This window comes from Anopheles coluzzii, chromosome 2 (genome assembly GCF_943734685.1).
Source record: "Anopheles coluzzii chromosome 2, AcolN3, whole genome shotgun sequence".
NCBI classification, from domain to species: Eukaryota; Metazoa; Arthropoda; class Insecta; order Diptera; family Culicidae; genus Anopheles; species Anopheles coluzzii.
Window position 1 is genome coordinate 112511650 of NC_064670.1, and position 20989 is coordinate 112532638.

The 20989-nt window shown below is 44.1% G+C and overlaps 1 protein-coding gene across 11 annotated transcripts in view; it reads right to left on the reverse strand.

Annotated features, from left to right (window-relative positions):
• LOC120949094 (RNA-binding protein Musashi homolog Rbp6) overlaps window positions 1-20989 on the reverse strand; it is a 582997-nt gene that overhangs the window by 60249 nt on the left and 501759 nt on the right. For all 11 annotated transcript variants that reach the window (XM_040366093.2, XM_040366102.2, XM_040366101.2 and 8 more), the window contains one exon: window positions 12275-12323. In XM_040366093.2, the coding sequence (XP_040222027.2) occupies window positions 12275-12323 (49 nt within the window). The remainder of the gene's footprint in view (window positions 1-12274; window positions 12324-20989) is intronic.

The following is a 20989-nucleotide window of genomic DNA, read 5'->3' on the forward strand; positions in this document are numbered from 1 at the left end:
GCCTCCTGACTCTGCCCGCACGACCGAGTACCGAATATCATCAGGTGTGTCGTTGGGGGAAAAAAGAATCTATAAATCAATGGAGCAACCACCTGCCAACTAGAAGCTTCTTTCTACGCTCCAAATGGAACATTTTCACAGGAGCCTTACCTTGACACAAACAAACCCCCACACAACACCCATTGAGCGAGCGTATAAAAACTTCCTCAGAAATCAGCAACGGTGTGGCGCTCCCTCCATCATTCTCTCAACAATCGCTCCTCCCTCGCTTCAACTTCAATGGCAGGAGACAAAGTATCCCATTTCTTTTCCAGATTACCCATAAATAATCCCGAAATGAAAAGAACCCACTCACGGTCCCCATACCCGCGCCACCGTAACCGACCGGTTACGGCGACGCGCAACATTTCATCTCACCCGCCGAGAGCGACGAGCAGACGAGAACCAGCAGCGGGGTGGGAAAAAGCGGCTCATTTGTTTTTCCTCCTGTCAGCGGGCGCATTTCGCTTGCTTGCTAATGGCTCGAAGGAAAATCCGAAGACAATACGCACATCTTACCGCAACGCAACGCACCGGGGAAGTATCGGTGATGGAAAGGCAGTGCCAAGGATGGGAACGGCAAGGAGACGAGCGGGCTTTGGTATGGGCTCATATCCGGGCGGTATAGGTATGCTGCTTACCGGCGTTGCGTGTGCAGGTTTCGATGGTTTCAGGTTGCGCGGGGATGCTGCTTACGGCGGGTATGGTTTTTATTGCTGTAATTTGGCTACGCACAAAGCACAGTTTCGCTCGGCACAGTTATTAGCCGGGCGGGCGGAGCGAGCGAGGCAAAATGAGTTTACTGTTGCGAATCGACAGGTTGCTTCGGTGGGTTAAGCAAGAAAAGAATAAAATGCAAACAACGGTGGAAAATTATCCATTCGTTAAAGATTGAAGACACCTCGCGCTTCCTGTGCCAAGCAATGGGCAACTTTTTGGGAAGAGTTTTCTTTGTTGGTATGGCATAAATTTACAAAACTGATGAAATAATGTATCCTGTTATTGCCGATGAAACGAAATATGAAATATTGCTCCTCAGACAATTATAAAAACTTTTCATCATATTTTTATCATGAATAGTACAATTTATGAAATTGAAAATGTAAAGCTAAAAAGTTAGCACAGAAATAAGGTATTTAAATTGAACATATCATTTATTTTACATGCATATTAAACTTTCTGTAGATTTAGTGCGCAAACCACTCCTGAAAAGCTTCTTCCAATAGGTCACTTGCCCTATAGACTATTCTTTATTCGGAATTATTCAGCTTCAATACAGCTTCAATTTTAGCTTGCATATACGTGTTGAAAAAAGGGGTTTCCCTCCCTCTTCAGCTCAACCAAGAGGTTATCTGTAAGAAGAAAAAAACTTACAAAAAAGGAAACAAATACATAAACAGATCTAAGAGCTGATCTGTGACTGGAATGTTCAAAGCAAACATGTTGCTTTAGAAAGACAGAAAAAAATCTTCGCACACACTCAGACACACACACACACACACACACACACACACACACACACACACACACACACACACACACACACACACACACACACACACACACACACACACTCTTTGCAAAACAGCAAGTCAGTCTCCAAAAGGGATACACTTTCGATCACACACAGAAAGTAGTGAGAAAAAAAAGAAGCAGAAAAAAGGCGACAGTATGGATGAGAAGTAAAGAATGTTGCACTTATTTACACTCGAGTGAGTTCAACTACTAACTCGTCGTCGTCAAACGCACACCCAAGCGATAGCTAACTCGAAGCAAATAACGAAAAAAAAAAAACCAACAACAAACATCCGGAGAAAAGAAAAACTACTAAATTTAGCTTCTTGGGAATTTTCAAATCATACAAAAAAAAAGCTATCACCGGGATGAGATGAGAGGAGACCGATAGAAAGTTTCCCACTGGCAAGAGTTGGGCGGTACGGGGTTAGCTGCTCCACGACAGCTTTACCAAATGGACCGACCCCGGTTTCGGGCAAAACTAACGAACCAGAATATTAAATGACAACTGGACCTGGATTGGGACCAAGGGGAGGTGGCACGAGGGCGGACACTGGCTCGTCTCGTCACAATCACATTACTAGTACGTTTGCACACTATTAGCAGAGTGACTGTGACTGGAATTTGGAAGCGATTGTGGTGAGTAAAGTAAATAGAAAAAAAGCCCGAACTTTTTAAAAGCAAAGTGAGAGAAAAGTTTGCATTCCGTTTTTCTCTCTCTCTCTCTCTCACTTTCACCATAGTATATTAAATTTAAACTAAGCACCAAACTTTTGGTTTAAATCAATTGAAGTAAAACACAACTCTGTGCTGTGGTTTAAAAAAAAAACAGGGGCCAATTCGCATTTAATCGCCACGCTCGAGGCAGGGGGACACAAAACGGAGCCGTTAGTTACATCTTGTAGCGATTCATTTCAATTGCTGCATGTCCTTCTGCTCCCACACAAGCGCCACCAACTCTTCCTTTCTCGTGTAAAATGAGGTTTATTATTTACAATTAGCATTAATTCCCAACCAACTACCAACTCGTCGGCGGGCTGGCTGAGGGGAGCAAAACATAATGCAACTAGTTGGGGTGTTGAGATCATTGGGGAAACGGGTGGTCTGACGTCTAGTAAATGTTGTAAAATTACCATCACCACTCACTCACCACCACTGGCGTACCAGCGTTGCATTCTGGATGGAAGCAGAAGCAAAAAAACACCAGGAAGGCACCACTGAACGACGCTAAACTCGTGCGCTATGTGCAACACGATACCCACTGTCGGGCTGCATTCTTTCCGCAGTTATTGTCACCCACAGCGGCAGGCAGCTATCTTGCCTGCTAAACAGTTTTGCTTCCCTTAGGGCGAAGCGAGGTGGGCATGCTAAAGGAATTCCGGAATTGTTATGGTGAGCATCATATTTTCCCTGCGCTCGCCACAGTCTTCGGCGCCGTGGTGTGCTTGTTGGCACGGTTTTATTTTTCTTTGCTTTTGGTGCCGCCCCAAAGTTTACTGGTGGTGAAAACGTTGCCAACGACCGAAGGCCGAACCCACGGGAGGAGAAAGAGTTTTGCAGCGATGCAAACGATCCGGGGTGGTGTTTGTAGTTGTCGCCGTTGTTACTGTTGCACCTACTATTCACTACGAAATTGTTCCGCAAGTTTGCTTTTATCCCATCTACTCCGTGGTTAGCAGGAGGCACAAAAGAAGAAAAAAAAGATGGAACTTCAGATGGTGATTATGGGCTCGAGAGCACGGTCGGTCGGAGTGTCACTTTTCGAAGCTACTTCGCAACGCAAAGTAACGCATAATGAGCCCGCGATAAGTGGCTTCTAAGATGTCCTGCGATTATGTGTATCTCTTTTTGCTGCGCCTTGCTTCGCGTGTACCGCGTACCTTGCGTGCAGTTTCTCTCCTTCCCGATTTTGTCCTTTTTCTTGTGTCTGCATCACATCTCAGCGATGTTGAACGAAACCAGAGCAAACAATACCATTTTATTACTGCCTGGTGAATCGCAGCGACAAATCTGTCGCCCCGTTTTTACCCCCCATTCGGTGTCATTTGCTCGGCATTTGTCTGTGTATCGTTTTCCCTTTCGGTGCAATCAACGCAACACCAAAATTACCATTTATTTGCCTGTGGCAGTAATCCACAAGTAGTTATTTTCGGGGAGGTATACCCTCCAAATGCCTTTTAGCGGAAAAAATGAACCTACAGATAGATTTAAGGACAGACATAAAGAGAAGCAGAGGGAGATAGAGTATATAGCATTTTAAAAATTATCCCCAGCTAGCAGTTAGAGGCCAATTTAGCTCGCCGTTAAACGAATGGCCATGAATTTCCAGATAAGCATTTCCACTCTAAACGATGAAAAAAAAAAAACTGAAAGAACATGAGTGCAGATAAAAGAAAACAACAACCGTTAAACGGACACGATTTACACAGTGCAGTCCATTATGAGAAGTTTGATTCTTTTATATTTTTTTTACTATGAAAGCTCAAACTGCGAGATTATGCAAATACCTCAGGGCGAAGGTAATCGAGTGATACATTAATATTGACGGTACGCGCGGATACTGTAAAGTAAATTTAAAAATATTGACTTTCTCAACAGTTGATGGGAGTCGACTATGGGATAGATAAATCAGCAATGAATCAGCAACGAAAACGGACGAAAAAATATGATGCGAAAAAAAAATAAAACTATACTAACCAAGTAAAAAACATTTCGTTATCGAAGGATTATATAGAAATTTATAGTTTGTGTAAAATAAATGAAAATGAAGCGTAATTTTAGCATTAATAGATTAATAGATATAAATTAATTTACTAGCAAAAAATGAAAAAAAAAAAATGCTAGAAAGATAATAGCACTTTGATGGCCACGCGTAATATTAAAAATGAAGCGAGTGTAATAATTTCCCCACTGTTTACAACTGAATGTATCGGACATATTTAAATAGGCCTAGAAACATCATTTCATCACCGCAACGATGAATGAATACAGTGTGTAATTTAAAAGCAACTGTTTAGCCCTGTAAGTGTAATGTATTTCCTGTGATTGCACTGACAGATTGCCTGTTTACTACTAAAGCATCGTCCTAGTCGGACAGAAAAAGCGTTTTTTGACTATTTTGTAATTTAAAAAATAAAACCAAGTTATGAGACAAACAAGTGAATCATCTACGTCAGATAAAACAATTACCAATAATATAGTTATATTTAAAAACTAATAAATATTAACTAGTTGAATCCCTTTGCAGTGGCGCACGGGAAATGCTGCCAGATAGCCGATATCGAAGGGATTTTTATTCGTCGATCAAATATAAATGATGCAAATTGTTCCCTCGGCTAGCAACTTAATCAGTAAATCACACGAACACACAACTTCCTGCCCCAAACCTTACCCCAGCCACAAAGAAGGGGTGTTTGTTTTCCAGCAGGCCACTACGGTACCCCGGATAAATGGCATCGTTTTATCGCCCGACCAATTAAGGCGCGATTCAACACGAAATTGTGATTCAATGCACAGCGTTTGGAGGCAAAAATCAAGCCATCCTGTCCGGCTGCTTGATTTGCGAGTGTGTGTGAGGCTGTGCGAGTGTGAGAGTGTATGAGTCCCCATCGATGATTGGACGATGTCGCATAATTTTCGGAAATGAATAAAATACAAATCATGTTGCTGTGGTTGTGTATTTTTGGGCAGCCGATCCTGGGCAAAGCACAGTGCTGTCAATAATATTTTTCCGTCCCATTGGTGTCCATAAATCGGCAGTGGGGAATCTAGCATACTGGTATGGCTTGCAAGGGTCAAGGGGGTTCACTTCACCATAATTGGGACGGTTTTGATTGTTAATGTTCACGTATTCTGTATTCTGGTCACAGGATCTGTTTTTGCACAATGTACGAGTTTAAATGGAAAATGTTATGTATTTCATAGAATTTTGTTATTGAGGTCGTACACCAGATTACCGGTCACAAAATAGAGGCTACGCTCATACCCGAGCATGGTTGTACACTGCTGAATGGATGGAAATAATTCCCGGAAGTAGTTTGATGACACATCACAGCTTGCCTTTCAGCATCTGTTCAGGCTATTACGATAATTTGCACTAAAGGCATCCAATCTTTTACGGATATCATTCGGAGAAAAATATCGTTAACAACTTTGGTCTCGTTTTTTATATTTAGAAAAGATCACTTTTGCGTCTTGTTTGAAATGATAAAACCTTAAAATTACTCTTATGTTCAACGTTAAGCAAAAAAATCTATCCAAGTGTGATAATGATGAACAATTTTAAATTTGTTATGCCCTCTGCATTAAGAGGCAACTTTTTTTTTATTTTAAGCATCGATTGTACCGATTTTTACAATCCGTTCAGAAATAAATAGGAAGATAGACATTCCATATTCAAAACATGCTCCTCCTTCTCAATCGGGTTCCATTGCCTTCGTGAAAAAAACTGAAAGCAAAACCAAAAGAGCACCCATTCCTTGGAGATTTTACGAATGAAATTGCCCCCAACCAGCGCTGTACGAAGAAAGGATTCCCATCGATATCCCATCTGTCAATCTCGGGGCTCGGGGGTACACTATGCGGCGCATCTTTCCATTGAATGGATCTGTCCATCCTTCCATCAATCAATTTGTGCTTCAAATTGCGGTTCACGTGTCTGCTTCGGTGGGAGTTAGCTTCGTACTCTCTCCTTTTGTGCGGCCGGACGAGGTAGGCAACTGATGTGAACATTGCGTATTGCCAAATTCAAAATTGATGCCTTGACCGAGTGAGCCAAATATGTACTGTGGCACACACGAAAAGGACATTTTGCCGACTAAAAATCCTGGCTCCTGGCTGGCTCAAATTTTGCCGATGAGAAATCAACATCTAAACGTGTGCGAGCCAACACCTTTGCATGCTTCTTGATCTGGGGTTTGATAGAAGGGAAATTAATTGAACCATCACACATACACACATCGGTCAAATGAGCAACAAATCTCGTACACGTACCACTTATTCACTGGAAGACATCTGGAAGCAGTAGCAAAAAATCACCTGTATATATCTGAGTGATGTCCGAATGAAGGACCAATTCCCAATTCCATGGTGCAAGGTGTGATGTGCGCACACAACATTCCAAAGTGGTGGGTGTGAAAAAGATGTTAACAGCAATAGATTGACAACTGGCAGGCGGGTAGGTAGTAAAACCGGGAGTGTAAGAAGTGAGAGCAAGGAAAACCAGTTTTGTGCGAGTGTGTGAAAATAAAGAAACACTGCTCGAAGGTGCTTTGGCCGTACGAATCGTTGGTCTGATTGAATCATCAACTGTCTTTGAGGAAATGGTTTCGTTCCAAGGACGGTACAAAAAGCACTGCAGCAGCGGTGGAGAGCTCTGTTAGAAATGAGTGGCATTTTCACCGCACAAGAAATCGAGCAGGTGTGAAACAGATAAAGAAATAGACAGAATGAAAGAGATAGAATGCAAGAGAGCATCGAGAGAACAAAACAAAGAGGTGTAGATTGTAAAAGGAAGGTGTGTAAGAGCAATCTTTGTTCTGCATGACGCAAAGTGCTCTTTCCATGCAAGAAAAGCCCTGCACTCTTTGATAGGCATGCCTGTGTGGAAAACATACCTTTTCATTGGGAATTGATCGAGTGCGTCGAGGGAAAATAGTTCATAGAAACTTGCTAATAATAGGGCAATCTTTTCACGGGAACAGTGATCGATTTCGGTGGATCGCAACATGAACAAGAGGCTGACAGTACTTCGTTGAAGCATGTTGATTTAAATTCAAAAGGATTGGTTAATTAATTTTCTACTGTTTGTACATATTGAGCTATTGGTTAGAAAATTGTAGATGAATTGAATGTTCGCACAAACAATAATCAAGTATCAGAAATGCATACTTTCCCTAAGAGAAAAAAGATATCCCATAGATACGGATGCAGTTAATTTGAGCAATTGTATCGATGCCTTTTTAATACTTTTCTACCATCTGTTCTAGCGGTCAATTGATATTTCCTTCTGCAAAACCTCAGTATCCTTGTCTCGCACACCATAAAAAATCGATATCACAAAGCGATGAAGTACATAATGAGAGCGACCGGCAAACCATTCGCAAAAATGCATCCAAACGTAGCCTGCCATTTCGAAAATCTTCTTAATCCATTTCAATAAAGCTATAGTCGAAAAGTTCGCGCTCGTTGGGGTATTTTTTGCTTCTTAGTTTCAACGAAACAAGAAAAAAGGAAGGGAGCGGGTAAAGCCAATTCACACGAAACGAACGTAGGCAGAGAAAGTGGTTCGTTCGCGCCCAGCAGTAGCAGTTTGGCTGCATTCGGATTCGCTTTTTATCGCAATGCCGCCCCGTCTGTGTCTGGAAAGCGATAAAAGCATAATAATGCTTTCGAAACCCACCATCGCATCTCCCCCACCGGCGCTTGCCATACTCCCTGATTACCGTTAGCTGATTTGTTCTCGTTTGCTTCCGATTTTTGTTGTTGCTGTGGTGACGTGCACGAGCTTTAGCAGCTTGGGTAAAATGTCGCACAAGAGAATCAAAAGCCTCATCTTGGGGTGGGATTTTTTTTCCATTACACACTACAGTTTCAAAACCACCACCGAGAACAGGCAGAAGATCTCAACGAAGCTCACATTTATAGTGTTGCTAGGGTATAAAATGCACCCGAAAACATGCGCTCTCCTGCGTGCTCATTGCATTATCCCACGACCCAAACCATCGCACAGTGCCTTTGGGCGGTGTAGGTGAAGGATAAAGTTATAATTGAAATCCAATCTCAAATGAGCGTCCCAGACTCGGCGGGAGCTAACGCGGGGTTTTGGGTTTGGCGCAACAGCAAAAGTTGCCCTGCGTTTATTCCGACTCGGGGAGAACCCGGGCCGAGGGTAACCTTTTGTGTTCGGCAAAAGTATAATTTGAGGTATGAATCCTTACACGGAGTGGGGAAGGGCAGGGAATCGGTTCTGGATGTATTGCTATCCGAGAACGCGAGAGCAGATTGAGGAGCTCAGTTCGATTACTTAAGTCGAGCCGTTCCCCCGTCGCCACCGTTTGCAGCGAACGAAATTCTACAACCACTCTGACTCATAATCGAGCAAAGTAGAAAATCGGGTAACCTCCTCACTGACTGCACCCATTGCGAGCCGCCAGCACGGAAGTACATTTTTCAAAAATGAGGAAAGGATTTTCTTTCCCAGTGGTGCTTCGGCTTCACCGGTCTGGGCCCGGCAATGGAATCGGTGGGAATGGGGGCAGGAAATAATTGAAAAGTCGCAAAAGTTAATACCATTCGATGGCGCTTATTGGCTGGAGAGTTGCATTCTCGGCCCGGTGACTCGATGGCAACACAACAATTGAAGGCGGTCGTGGTCTGCGGGATGGCGGGTTGGTTGATGAGGGAAGAAGGCCAACAGAAGCAGAAGGTGAATGTAACGGTGCGATAGCAGACAACTCAGTCGAGGGAATCCCCGAGAACAATGTAATCTGGCTCCGTTCAATAAGTTGTAATTGAAAATAATATGTTTGAGAGTGCACAGTGGCATCTAGCGTATTTAAGGAATTTTCTTACAATTCCGACAGATGCTTGCAGTTGCTATTGAAGTTCAGCAAACGGTGGGAAAAAGATTCATGAAAATGATTGCAACACGAGAAATATGAAAAATGTTTATTGATTAATCAATCCATTGTAGAAATATATTGATTATTAAAAGATTCAGCCTAAGAATTATGTAAGATTTCTTATTTCGTTGGGGAAAATATACTCTAAGAAAATCAATTGTGACATATTTTACTATTCACATCCCAACAAAGTTCTCTCAATTGACACACTCCACTAAACGAATGCGTGAAAAATCATTCTGCTAAACCATCTAAATTATCCACAGTTTCCCTTCCATTTTCACTCCCACGGGGTCCAATTTTCACGACTCAAAGCTCTACCAATGACAATGACCGTGTCTAATGACCACCGTTTGCACCAAAGCAAAAAAAAAAAAACATCGAAAAGTGTGATCCACTTCCAAGAGCAAAAAGCACCCTCAAACACACTCACACCCGACAGCACTACAGAACGCGCTGGCGGGGATGAAGAAAAAGAATTAAATAAATCCTCCTCTATCAGTATTAATCCTGTCTCGTTCCCGGGGCTCAGTTTGTCACCACAAAGCGTACGGTGTATGTGTGCGCCTGTCCCACATCTTTACACGTTACAGCCCGTGAAAGCCGAGAAGCAGTCAAAGAAAGATCCCGCCGCTTCCGAGAGACAATGGTCAAACGGTTGTTAAACCGCCATTTTACTGGTGCTTTGCTGTACTGTTCACATGGACCATGGCCGCCCATTTCCACCACCCTGGGCAACTATCTCTTGGCTATGTTCTTGTGCGGCAGGGAAAAGGCGGACATCTGGTGGTGGATGGTAGTATCACTTCTGATCAATGTTGTTTCGCCACTTCGCAACCATCCAGTGTCCAGTGAATAGGGCTTACCAGCTCGGTGCCATTCTTCAGACCCAGTTTAGGTGCAATCGAACTGGTGCTTCGTGTTGAAATTTCATTTCGAGCAGCAGACACCGACGACGACGACGACGACGACGACGGGAACGTTTTCCTTTTCATTTGGAGCCGGTTGGTTCGGACCGGTCGGTTTCGGTTTGCTGTGTCTTGCCATTTAATGTCAAAAACCATTGCCAAGAGCTTAGTGATTAGTTGCCAGGTCTGTCAGTCACATACGGCGTCAATGGTAGGGCATCCGTTTTTACTTTCAGCGTTCGGCACTTTCCTGTTAGCTTGATTACACACGTTCGCTTTCGCATTTGGGTCGAATAAGTGGACATTGGAGACGCGTTTCATTTGGCCGCTTGCAGGTTGGCACGTATTATCAATCGAACAATCGGTAGAAGAACATGGAGTTGAGATTAAAGCTGATGTTGGTTTGTTGTTTTTAATGATAGAAAGCAGTTGGGAAGTTTTATGATGTTAAAACCATCAATCAAGTAAAAATAAAAGCAGACTTTGAAGCCTCAAAACCACCGCAGCTTTAATGTAGCAGGGCAATGTAGAAATGCATCCAACATAGAAAACATTTAAAAAAACTACTACATTTGGCAAACTGGTAGCCGATACTTTGGAATGGTCTGATTGGAAATGTATCCACAGCTGGTACAAGCGCACCGGGATAGTCGAGGGTTAAAAAAAGAAAGCGATGGATGCTGTCCAGTGCTGAGCTGAATTTATGATTCATGAGCTCGAAAAACGAAACTCGCAATATTTTTAATGCATTCATCCAATCAATGCGGCAAAAATTCAATGCTTCGCTGATGGTTTCCCTTCAGCAAGGGGCAGGGTAAAGCGGGAACGGAACGGCAGTTCGTTGCAATCCATTCGTTGTAATAACGTTATGCATGCGTGATGAGGCTCCAGGCTACCAGGAGCAAAATGATATTATTTTTTCTTCTCAGCTACAACATTGTTGAAATATTGTACAGCGATTGTGGGTCTGGTAAGCTGGATATAGAGTTACTTGTGAAGCACTCTAAAGATATAATTTCATTTTTTTATCCTCATTTAGTTAATCAAACCACTTGGAAAGCATTTTTATCCACTTCTTATTGTAACAAAAATAGCATTACAGCATTCAATCAGCTACATTCCGACCTCGGTTCTACCTCGTCTCTCACCGGTGAATATGTCACCGGGCAAACCGGTATTTCCCTTACTTGCTTGGCATTTGTGTTTCAAACCAGTACGATTTCGACTCAGCGAAAGAAAAGGACTGGTGCATTGAAAACCCATCGTCTCCAAAACCAATGATGACGATTGGCAGTTGCTATAACAAGCACACGGACGACAGAATGATCATGATGACGATGATGTTAATGCAGACTGTAGCTACTGATGACGGTGTGATGGTGGTGGTAGTGATCGAAGCAGAAGGAAAGCCCCATTTCAAGCGATGATGATAGTTGTTATGACGGTAAACAGTGCTGTTCGATTGTCCGATGTGGACAAATTTGCATCGTCACTGAATGGCACACACGGGGCACTGTCGAGGACGACGACGACGACGACGATGCATCTGCCAAGTGACTTCGAAAGTGCAATGGGTAAACACAGTCACATTCAGGGCGCACGCCGCCCTGGTCTCACAACCCAGTTTTCCCCCATCGCAGCTTAGCTTTCAACACAAGAGCAACCGATTGTGTGATTTCGCATGCCAGCATATCGATGAAGCTAAAGCCGGCGATGGCAGGGCACACTGTTGACATTTGTTTATGATGTGCTTGGATTTTATTGTTGTTTGTTTACGATTGGTTGAACTCGTGCTGATTTGTTTGCCGGTGCTTGGGTGCAGATTCAAACTGCAAAAGCTGTAGGGGCCCAGCTGCATTCCTACCTTTTTAACCTTGGATACCAACGGTAGAGGGCCATCTGTTTCAGTGAAAAATTCCCTTTTTGCCGCTAACCAACCGACCGACTAAAATCTTCACAAAAGAGTGTGTTTCTAGAGTCTAGTACGGGGTGAGGCTACGGTTCTTTCTCCTTGTTTTATGTTTCGATTAAAACAAAAAATAAAGCAATGTTCCTATTTGAAGCTCTGCTCATGTCAAGTGAATCTAAGTTGCCAAGAGTCTTACTAGCTTTTGATTGTTAGTTGATAACATTTTTCTAAGTAAGCTCGTTTTGGTAAATAAATTATGGAAAATATAAATCATGACTCACCTCTGTGCCGGTTGGTTTGTTTGTCGAACATTAGCATCGCATCTTCAATCTGAAAGAACATTGTGAAAAAAGAAAATATAAAAGTACATTAGATTATTTTACAAATGAACATGAAAAACATTATGCATGATCCCATAAATAATGCTCGTTAATTCGAATAAGGACTTTCACTAGACAGTTGAAAGAGGGGTTAGATAAGAAAAATATCAATACATAGAAAATAAGCATAACTGTGTCTCGTCCAAATTGGCACTTCTGCTCAATATGACTTCAGGCACAGCTTCAGTTTAACAAGAAGAAACTAGTGAAATCCTTCTGTAGCTAAATGGGAAAGAAAATCAATATATTTTTGCCTCGCCGAACAGCCATGCACTGTCTTTCGCCCTCACTCTGCAAGGCCGGTTTGGTTCGAATTCAATACGATTGTTAAGACGGTCGTATCCCTAGCGTGCAGACCGAACCAAACAACTACCCTTTTGACCCCGACTCTGGACCACCTTGAGCTGAACAGAAAAACACTTTTGCTTTGAGCAAACTTGCTGTCAGCATCAGCATACCGGGCGCCGCTTCGTTCGCTTTCTTCAGCTAAGTTGGTCAGGCGTAACATAAGGGCATCCCGCAAGCAGCGCCCTGTTTTCTGCAATGGGCTACAACACAACCTGTCTCCCCGTCTATCCTGCGGTTCACAACCTACAAAGAAACAACAGCAAAAAAAATCGCTTCCGAGCAAAATTTCAAAAGAAACTTCACTTTTGCTGTGACTGCCACGAGTGAAGGAGCGTAAAGCGCACCCTTCGCAAAAAAAGGGGCGCCCGATTCGGAACGGTGGCGGGAACGGGTGGTTCGAAGGCCCGAAAGGCTTACCGCTCACCGAACCAGAAAGCCGAACGTGCAGAAAGTTTGCTCCCTGCTCGTAAAGCATTTTCCTAAAGTGATTTCATAAATAATAAAAGTTTTCTAATTATGCGAAAGAAGACGATCATCAAAAAACATCTTTAAACACATCGTACCACGCTCTCCCCCCCCCCCCCCTTTTCGGTGGCAGGAGTAGGTTTTTGTCGATCGGCTGCTGTCCCGAAGGTACGGTGCCGAGAGAGCCGGTTCCGTTGATGGGTGTTCGATGGATGGATGGGCGAAAGCGTAACGAGTATTATCCTTTCGGTTCGGGAACGGTTCTTGCTTTTGACAGGCCACCATAACCACCGCAAACTCACGCGGGTAGGTAGAGGGTTAAACTTTCGTCCTTGACGGCTTCACTGGCCGTTGAAGCTGGCCATCGGGTGTGCGCGTGTGTGTGTGTGTGTGTGTTACGCTGAATTGAAAACCGTACAGTCTGTGCGGCGAGGCCGCACACCGGTTGTGGTTAAACGGAACAGGAAATCAGCCTGTCAGGGTGAGAATCATCCCGCTTGAGCGTCTGAGAGAGCATAAGGCGGCTGGAGGGGAAAACAGCCGGAAGAAGCAACAACGCCGCGGTAAGTGCCTCCGAAATGGAGGCACAACTTTCGTGCAGTAAAGCCTTCGCCACCGATTGCTGCTTCATTTACTTAGGCAAAACGGCTTGGAAAAGTTGTAAAGCATCCTCGGCGGGTGTTCAAAGGCACGTTCCCAAGTTTTAGTTCGCACAATGTATGAAGCTAGCGGTAGTGTTGGGGGGGTGCTTGCTAGTGTGGTAGTGTCGGGCTAGCACTTATTGTCTGCTGTTTTCTTAGCGTGTTGGGGTGGTGAAACGCAAAGGAAGAGAGATAGATGGATGGATTACCGTTAACATTTAACGCCCAGGACGAGCGCTTTCTAATGGCTCGCGTAGTACGCCTGATCGCGTTGAAAGCGTTTAGATGCGCAAATTGCAACAGATTAAATTCGGTTGATGTGATTGGTATGAATTACGGAAAATATTGTTTTTCTTTTGTTTTGAAATGAAATGTGAAATGTAGTTTTTAAACATTGAAACTAATTTGAGCATTTTTAGCAGAATTTAAAGGAACATTTTGCACTAAACGAACTCTCCATTTCATGCAGAATCAACAAAATCTCACACACAAGTATGGTCAGCCACCAGAACCACTTCCGTGCATAACTCGTTCCATCGATTTCATCTTCTGCCAAAGCAGTTTGCCCCATGCCGACGGCAAACACGCACGACCGCACGATAATCATAATCATCTCGTGGCGGAAAAAAGCACACTTGGCATGGCCGTTTTACGACTGACCGACCGGCATGACGCGGTTTCTCCATGGATCTTGTGGCGCCAGTGCCAGTTGGAGCTTGGGGGCAGGCACGCAGACCCATAAGGGGCGCGATACGAGCGCGTAAAATCTTCCACGCAACGGATCTTTATGTTTAATTATCATCATCTGGGGGAAGAAAATGATGGGAAACAGCTGCGATTAAAGCTGAGTTTTGGTGTGGCAAGCTGGCAATCGTGGGGCAAAGGAACGATTTTTTATTGCTGGTTTTTTGCCTCCACCATTTCGGAATGTGCAACAGCATGTGCGTTGGTTTATAGGGTATAAATGAAGGAAGAGCAAAAAAATAATAAACCACGGTATCCGAAACAACCAAACCAATGGTGTTGTAGTTTTTAGAAAATGTGATGGAGATTTTTTTTTGCAAAATATATTTTTTGCAAACTTTCCGCAAACGAAACCGTCCATTGAAAACATTTCGTTCGTTATCAAACGTGTTTGCCCTCTTTTTTGTTCTCAGAAGAGACTATCTGAGTGCTGTTCCACTTCCCTTTCCACGAGGGAACGCGCCAGTATCCAGCCATTTTAGTACCGTTTGCGTAGCATCGTAACAAAAGCTCTGGTGTGTCCCTGTGTCCTGGGACGCTGCGACCGGTAATTATCGGACTATTATCTTCTGCTGACCTATAAATTGGTTTTATATTTTTCCTCCCTTTGCTTTAATCGAGCATGATGGTTTCGATTCGTTACGGTTTCAAGACCTGGTTGCTTCTACCGCAACGGTACGAACGGCATCAGTTGACTCTAGGCTTAGTGGTATCCTCGATGGGGTTTTCCGGAAACAGGATAAAGCGCTTTGGCTTTTTCAGAGCATGGATTATTGGAAGAGAGGATGCATTTTTGTGTCGGGTGGACAATTCTCTGATTTGTCCCAGCAGGGTACAATCAGGTTAAAGCAATCCAAAGTTTAGATGTTCTTAATAAATGTACAATATATCAATACTTATATTACTATCATTAACATATGATGGTTTGACAATGTTACTATCAAACATTAAAAATATTTTTGTTATTTATCAACAATATTAATACGTATACAAACACCTTCCTTTTAGAGATGTGTGCAAACCGAACTCTACGAAATCGCAAAAACCATTAAAGGTAACCATTCTAGCCGTGCACGGTTTTCCATACGTACCAAATGAACGAGCAAACCGCGTGCTTACGTTATCACGCTGCGTGCTCACTTTACGGCAGCTGTTTCTCGTTTGCAACTCTCTGTTAAGCTTAAGGTTTTTTTTGCCTTTTTTGTTGGTTTGCTTTACACTAATCACATCCACTACCAATGCACGCTGAATATCTTCAGCCGTAGGTTTTTCGCTTGGGCCGGAAAAGGGGGAGGCACAGGATTTGTGGGTCAAAGAAAAGAAAAAAACATCTCATTTACTACGACCATTTGAATGCGAAGTTAGCCGACCGCTTTCCTCGCTCGCTCTTCTCGTAATCTCTCCGTCTCTGCACCGTTTCTGTTGCTCGTTTCGGTTGCAATCATTCTTGCAGTACTTATCATTTTCCCCGGAAGTATGATCTTTGCTCTCTATCCCGACCATTCGTCCCTAACGGGTTAGTCCGCGTTGAGGGTAAAAAAAAGACATTTCTAGTGCATTTCTACCGGTCTGCTCCGGTACAACCGATTCGCGCCTTACCGCACCGGTACAGGAATTTTGCTTTCAATTTTCTCTCTTCGCTTTCCTCCCTTCCACCACCGCCCACGAGTGCAGTTCGCAAATGGATGAGTGGATACGAAAATGACGCCCGGTACCGAAGCAGCGGCTAAAGTTGCTAAAGCCGGTGTGGCCCTCCGGTGTAACACAGAATGTAATACGGTTCGCAATGAGAGCAGCCCGCTTGCAGTAAAACCCTGCAGGAACGGGGAGGGATGGGGTGTGTGAAAAATAACAAAAAAATAACCATCATCATCATGCTCACTGCAGATAGTTAGTGGCGAAAAATCTAACAGCCATCCCACTACCAGGGCCCGGGCGGTTTGCTCTCGCTTTCGCAAAGCTGCTGACGATATTTTAATCCATTTTACCATCGATTCCCTTTTTCGCCGGTCGTTGCCGGGGCTTTTCCACCCATTATTTTCCACCACCGCGGGGCGAAAACTTTCCCACCGACTCAGTGTGTGCCCTCTTACACACAGTGCGGGAGGTTCGAAGGGAGGGAGGCAAATACTGCTGCAGCTGATAGCTTAGGATCATCGATTTACTGCCCTCGATACTGTGTGTATGGTTATTCCGGGAGGCGAGGGCTTTTCCGGTGCTGGTGGGCGGGAAGCATGGCGTATCTTCCATTAAAATACCCCTAGAGGCATATTTATAAGCCGGTTTTGCACACACACACACACACACACACAGATACAGCGAGTGCACATCCCCCGGTGAGCAATGCAACGTGCATCCGGTATACTATCGCACGATGATGCGAGGAAAACGCTTCCAGCCTTTCCTTCCATTCTTTTTTAGGTCGCAGTCCCCCCTACGCCGGTTTTCCAGTAAAATTATTTCCCCCGCACCACACGATAGAGTGAGCCGCTTCTCCCAATCGGACTGGTTCCCCTCCTTGCCCTAGTCGACAACAACAGAAATGAGCCTTTTACATTTACGAACCCGGGCTAAACGACCATCCTCTGGGTGGATGCAGCGGATCGTTAAGAAGCCGAGTATCAGTCGCGCTGTGGTATGGTCCGGGTTCGGAACGATCGTGAAATTCACAAATTTTCCCGTTCGATCATAATTTGCCGATAAGCGGAAAATTAACCCGAACCTACCGACCTCTTCCCTTGGCTGTGTATGTGTATGTTAAGGGAAAGGTAGGATCAGCGTAACTGCGCGTTGGGAGGCTTGTTGGCAAGTGCAAAATATAATTTGTCGAAACAGAACCTTTGCAGAGGGGACTGGGCTGTGCCGTTTCCTTTTCTGCTATGTATCTCCCTATCTTCCCATATCTCTTACCTCTTCCTCGGATATACACAGCGATATACACAGGACAATCGCACGGTAACGCTGCTCGGAAGAAGGGTAGCGTGTACGTACGAAGAGCGCTCCGGTGAACAACGAGCCGTTCATTAACTGCTCCGTCGAACAGCCAGTGCACTCTCAGGGCGCCCAATCAAGCATAGGTTAGGCGGGTCCCGCATTTTCCGATCACGGGACGGTAACGCGGGTTACACAACGCAGCGCTTAATATTATAATCTTAGTCCCCGATGAGCATCGAGCGCTGATCCTGCCACCCGGAGCCTGGGATGGATGGGCGCCCCGGATCGGACCCGAGGTGCACTGATGAGCAATTTGAAGGTAGTTTTCACGCTCTCAACACACGGAACCGACAAACCGAGCAGAGCCGGGCAGCGCGGCCGAGATGGGTTTGGGGAGATTAAAATAATAATTGTTAAAACGGTTTAGCGCGGGTCGTTGACGGGCGCGTTCGGGCAACGGGCATGGAATGCTGCTGGGTATGTTAGCGTTTCATTTGGCAATTGTTAGCTTATCGGTAACGAACGGTAGCAATGCTGATAAGGTACAATGTTGCAGTCATGTTTTTATACATTTTTTAATTAAGTGTTCTTTTCTTACTTTACTGAGCAAATTAATAGTTTTTCGATTTTAAAACAACAATATTCTTGACGGATTCAACCACGAACTGTCACTCACGTGGCTACACAAACCAAAATTATAATTCAATTATCATTTTGATGAATAGTGCTACTGCTCATTGTGTCACTTTTGCTTTGTGACATCTCCATTATGCCGGCCCGAGATTAATCATTCCCTAACTGCGTGCGGCAGCACAGTCACGCTCTGCACTCCGTAGTGCTGTTGAACGTAATTAAGTATGGTCTTTGAATAAAAAATGATGTTTATCTCTGTTCCGCAGAAGGTGCTTCAGCAAACACTTGCCGGCAGTACCGGGGCAAGAGATATTGTTTCTCTTCCACTGCCAATGACTATAGAAAGGGGTGCTAATAATCATTCTCTAATCTTTATTCTTTCCTGCCGTTATTTATCCTGTTTTCCCCTTCGCTCTTTCCCCGGAGTAAGTAGTTAAAGAATGGGTGTTTTGGCAATTGGAGCTCTCTTAATTACTGGAGCCAGAAAAGAAGCTCTTCAAAGTGCACGGAGTCGGCTGAAGCGAGAGGAATGTGAACGACCGGAAAGATGATAATAAAGGAAGAGAGCGCATAAATCATCTAATTAATCCATCTGAGGACTTTCAAGTGCAGCATTTTCCTTTGTTTTCCGCCTCCGTCTTTCACTAGATAAAACGTTTGGCTTTAATATTATATCAATAAACACACCCGCCGGTTAAAGAATGATTTTGCGTGACCATTTAGAGCAAGCCTTCCCGAGAAGTGTTTCCGTTCGGCGTTCTTTACCCTAAATCGCCCTGCTAAAGTCTTTCATCATTCCTTCGTAAAACGATATAAAATATGGCCGTTGCCAGGGAAAAACTGGAACGAGAACGGCCGCAACCAGATGACGATAACAATCAGATGCAACAAGTTTTCCGGGCAATAAATTTAACCACCACCACCATCATATACCAGCTCGCACAGCCGAGAAAAACTTTAGGCTTTACAGCGGGCCAGCAAAGATTTTGGGACGGTCGCTTGGACCCAGCCGCCCAGAAACTATTCCTCCCGCCGGCCACTTTCGAGGTCAACCCTTGCGCAACTCCCCGAACCTTCGCATACCCCGCTTTATTGGCGATCATCAGCATATTCCGTTCATCGCTTCGGCGGGGCCTCATTTGGAATTCGAAAGTCATTAAACGGAAGCTGTAATGAAAAATAAATTTTCCTTCGCACAGCGCCGAAACCGACACAACAGCAGCGGTCGGGTTAGATTTATATCTTTTCACCCCGGTCACCGGTTGCTGCTAGCCGAAACAAACGGGAGGGTTAAGAGCGCCAGCCCGGGGAGTGGAAATGAAATAAATGGTCGCCAAGAAGGTCCCCTGACGACAGCAGGACAGGAAATCAGAGAGGGATTTTATTTCGGGATCGCTTATTAGAGCGCAACACAATACAACACGATCCCGCGCTTGGGTGGCTGGGTGCCCGGGGAGGAGCGTTTCGGAACATAAATGATGGCGTTCAAACACTCCGGCTGCCAGATGAATCACTCAAACTTGCCGCCTGTTGTTGTGGCTTCTTGGGTCGTGAAACGCTTATTTGTTTTCTTTGTATGCTTGATGCAATAATGGGCGCTTGCTGCTGGTTGAAGGAGAATTTTTTGTTTTCCCAATAAAGTTTGAGCATTTAATTAATGTTTTGAAACTAACATTTTAAGGCTACTAATAGATACCATTATAAACCATTATAAAGCAGCGCGATAAAAAAAGAAAGGCACATACATTGGTCCAAAATTAAATCAATTAAATTGTTTTATAGTCCTGACGGTTTCATTTTCTTTGAGTTGTGTCTTTTTTAGAATAACGATTACCTTTAAAATCATAGAACAAAGCCCATCTAGCATCAGAATGACATCGCTAGATTCGTCCTGTCGCTCGCTTAAAATTGGCCATCAAATTTGATTCCACTTTTACGAGGCTGAAATGTGTTTTGATTTGCAGCAAATGGACAAAACGCCAAGCTGTGCTAGAGTTTTCAAGCTTAGGCTCAGTGTAAACCGTGCCTTTTTTGTACCAGACAGAAAGACATCAAAAAGAAAATTCGTTCCTTGAAGCTCGCTCCAAAGCAAGGCGGCGAGAAAGCATGGGAAGAAACAGCAAGCAAAAATGTGTCTCTGGCCTGTGACGGAAGTCGCGCTTCGGAACGCACCATGTTTGCCTGTTTTGCCAGCCGGTAGTAGTTGTTATGCGAGCGAAATCTGTTTTAATCAGCGGAATTTAAATAGTCAATTTAAACTTTCCCATTTACTGCTTTCCCTTCCGCCGCTCGTGATGTCGTTCTGGTCGTGCTGCCTGGCGCCCTTCACAATCATCACCAATACCATCCGAAGGGACCGAGATACCCGGGATGGTTTGTTGTTTTTCTGTGTTTCCGTTTCTGTTGGCTTTTCTTTGCCCTTCTCTCTGCCAGCAGCAGTATGTGTACGTTAAGTCGTGTTCGTTTGTAAATGCTGAGTGTTTTTTTTTTGTTTATTTTGTTTTTACAATGCTCAATCGGCGAAACACTTTTCTCATTTAGCCGAATCGAAAAACGATAAACCGAGCGCAAGTAACAAAAGACACATAGGGACGCACACCAGCCAGGTTGGAGGCTACGAAAAGAAGCGGTTTGCTCGGGGTATAAAAAAAAATACAACTTGCGCCTTACTCTGTTGTGTGCCGCGGAATGGAACAGGGTGCAAAAGCAAATGAAACAAAACCGGCGAATACAAAAATTCTGGCAGAGTTGGAAATTAAAAACTTATACAATTTAGATGAGAAGTTGTTGTTTTATGGAAAACTGATTGCGAATGCGAACTGCGCTGCTAGTGGTTGGAGTACTGCTTTCC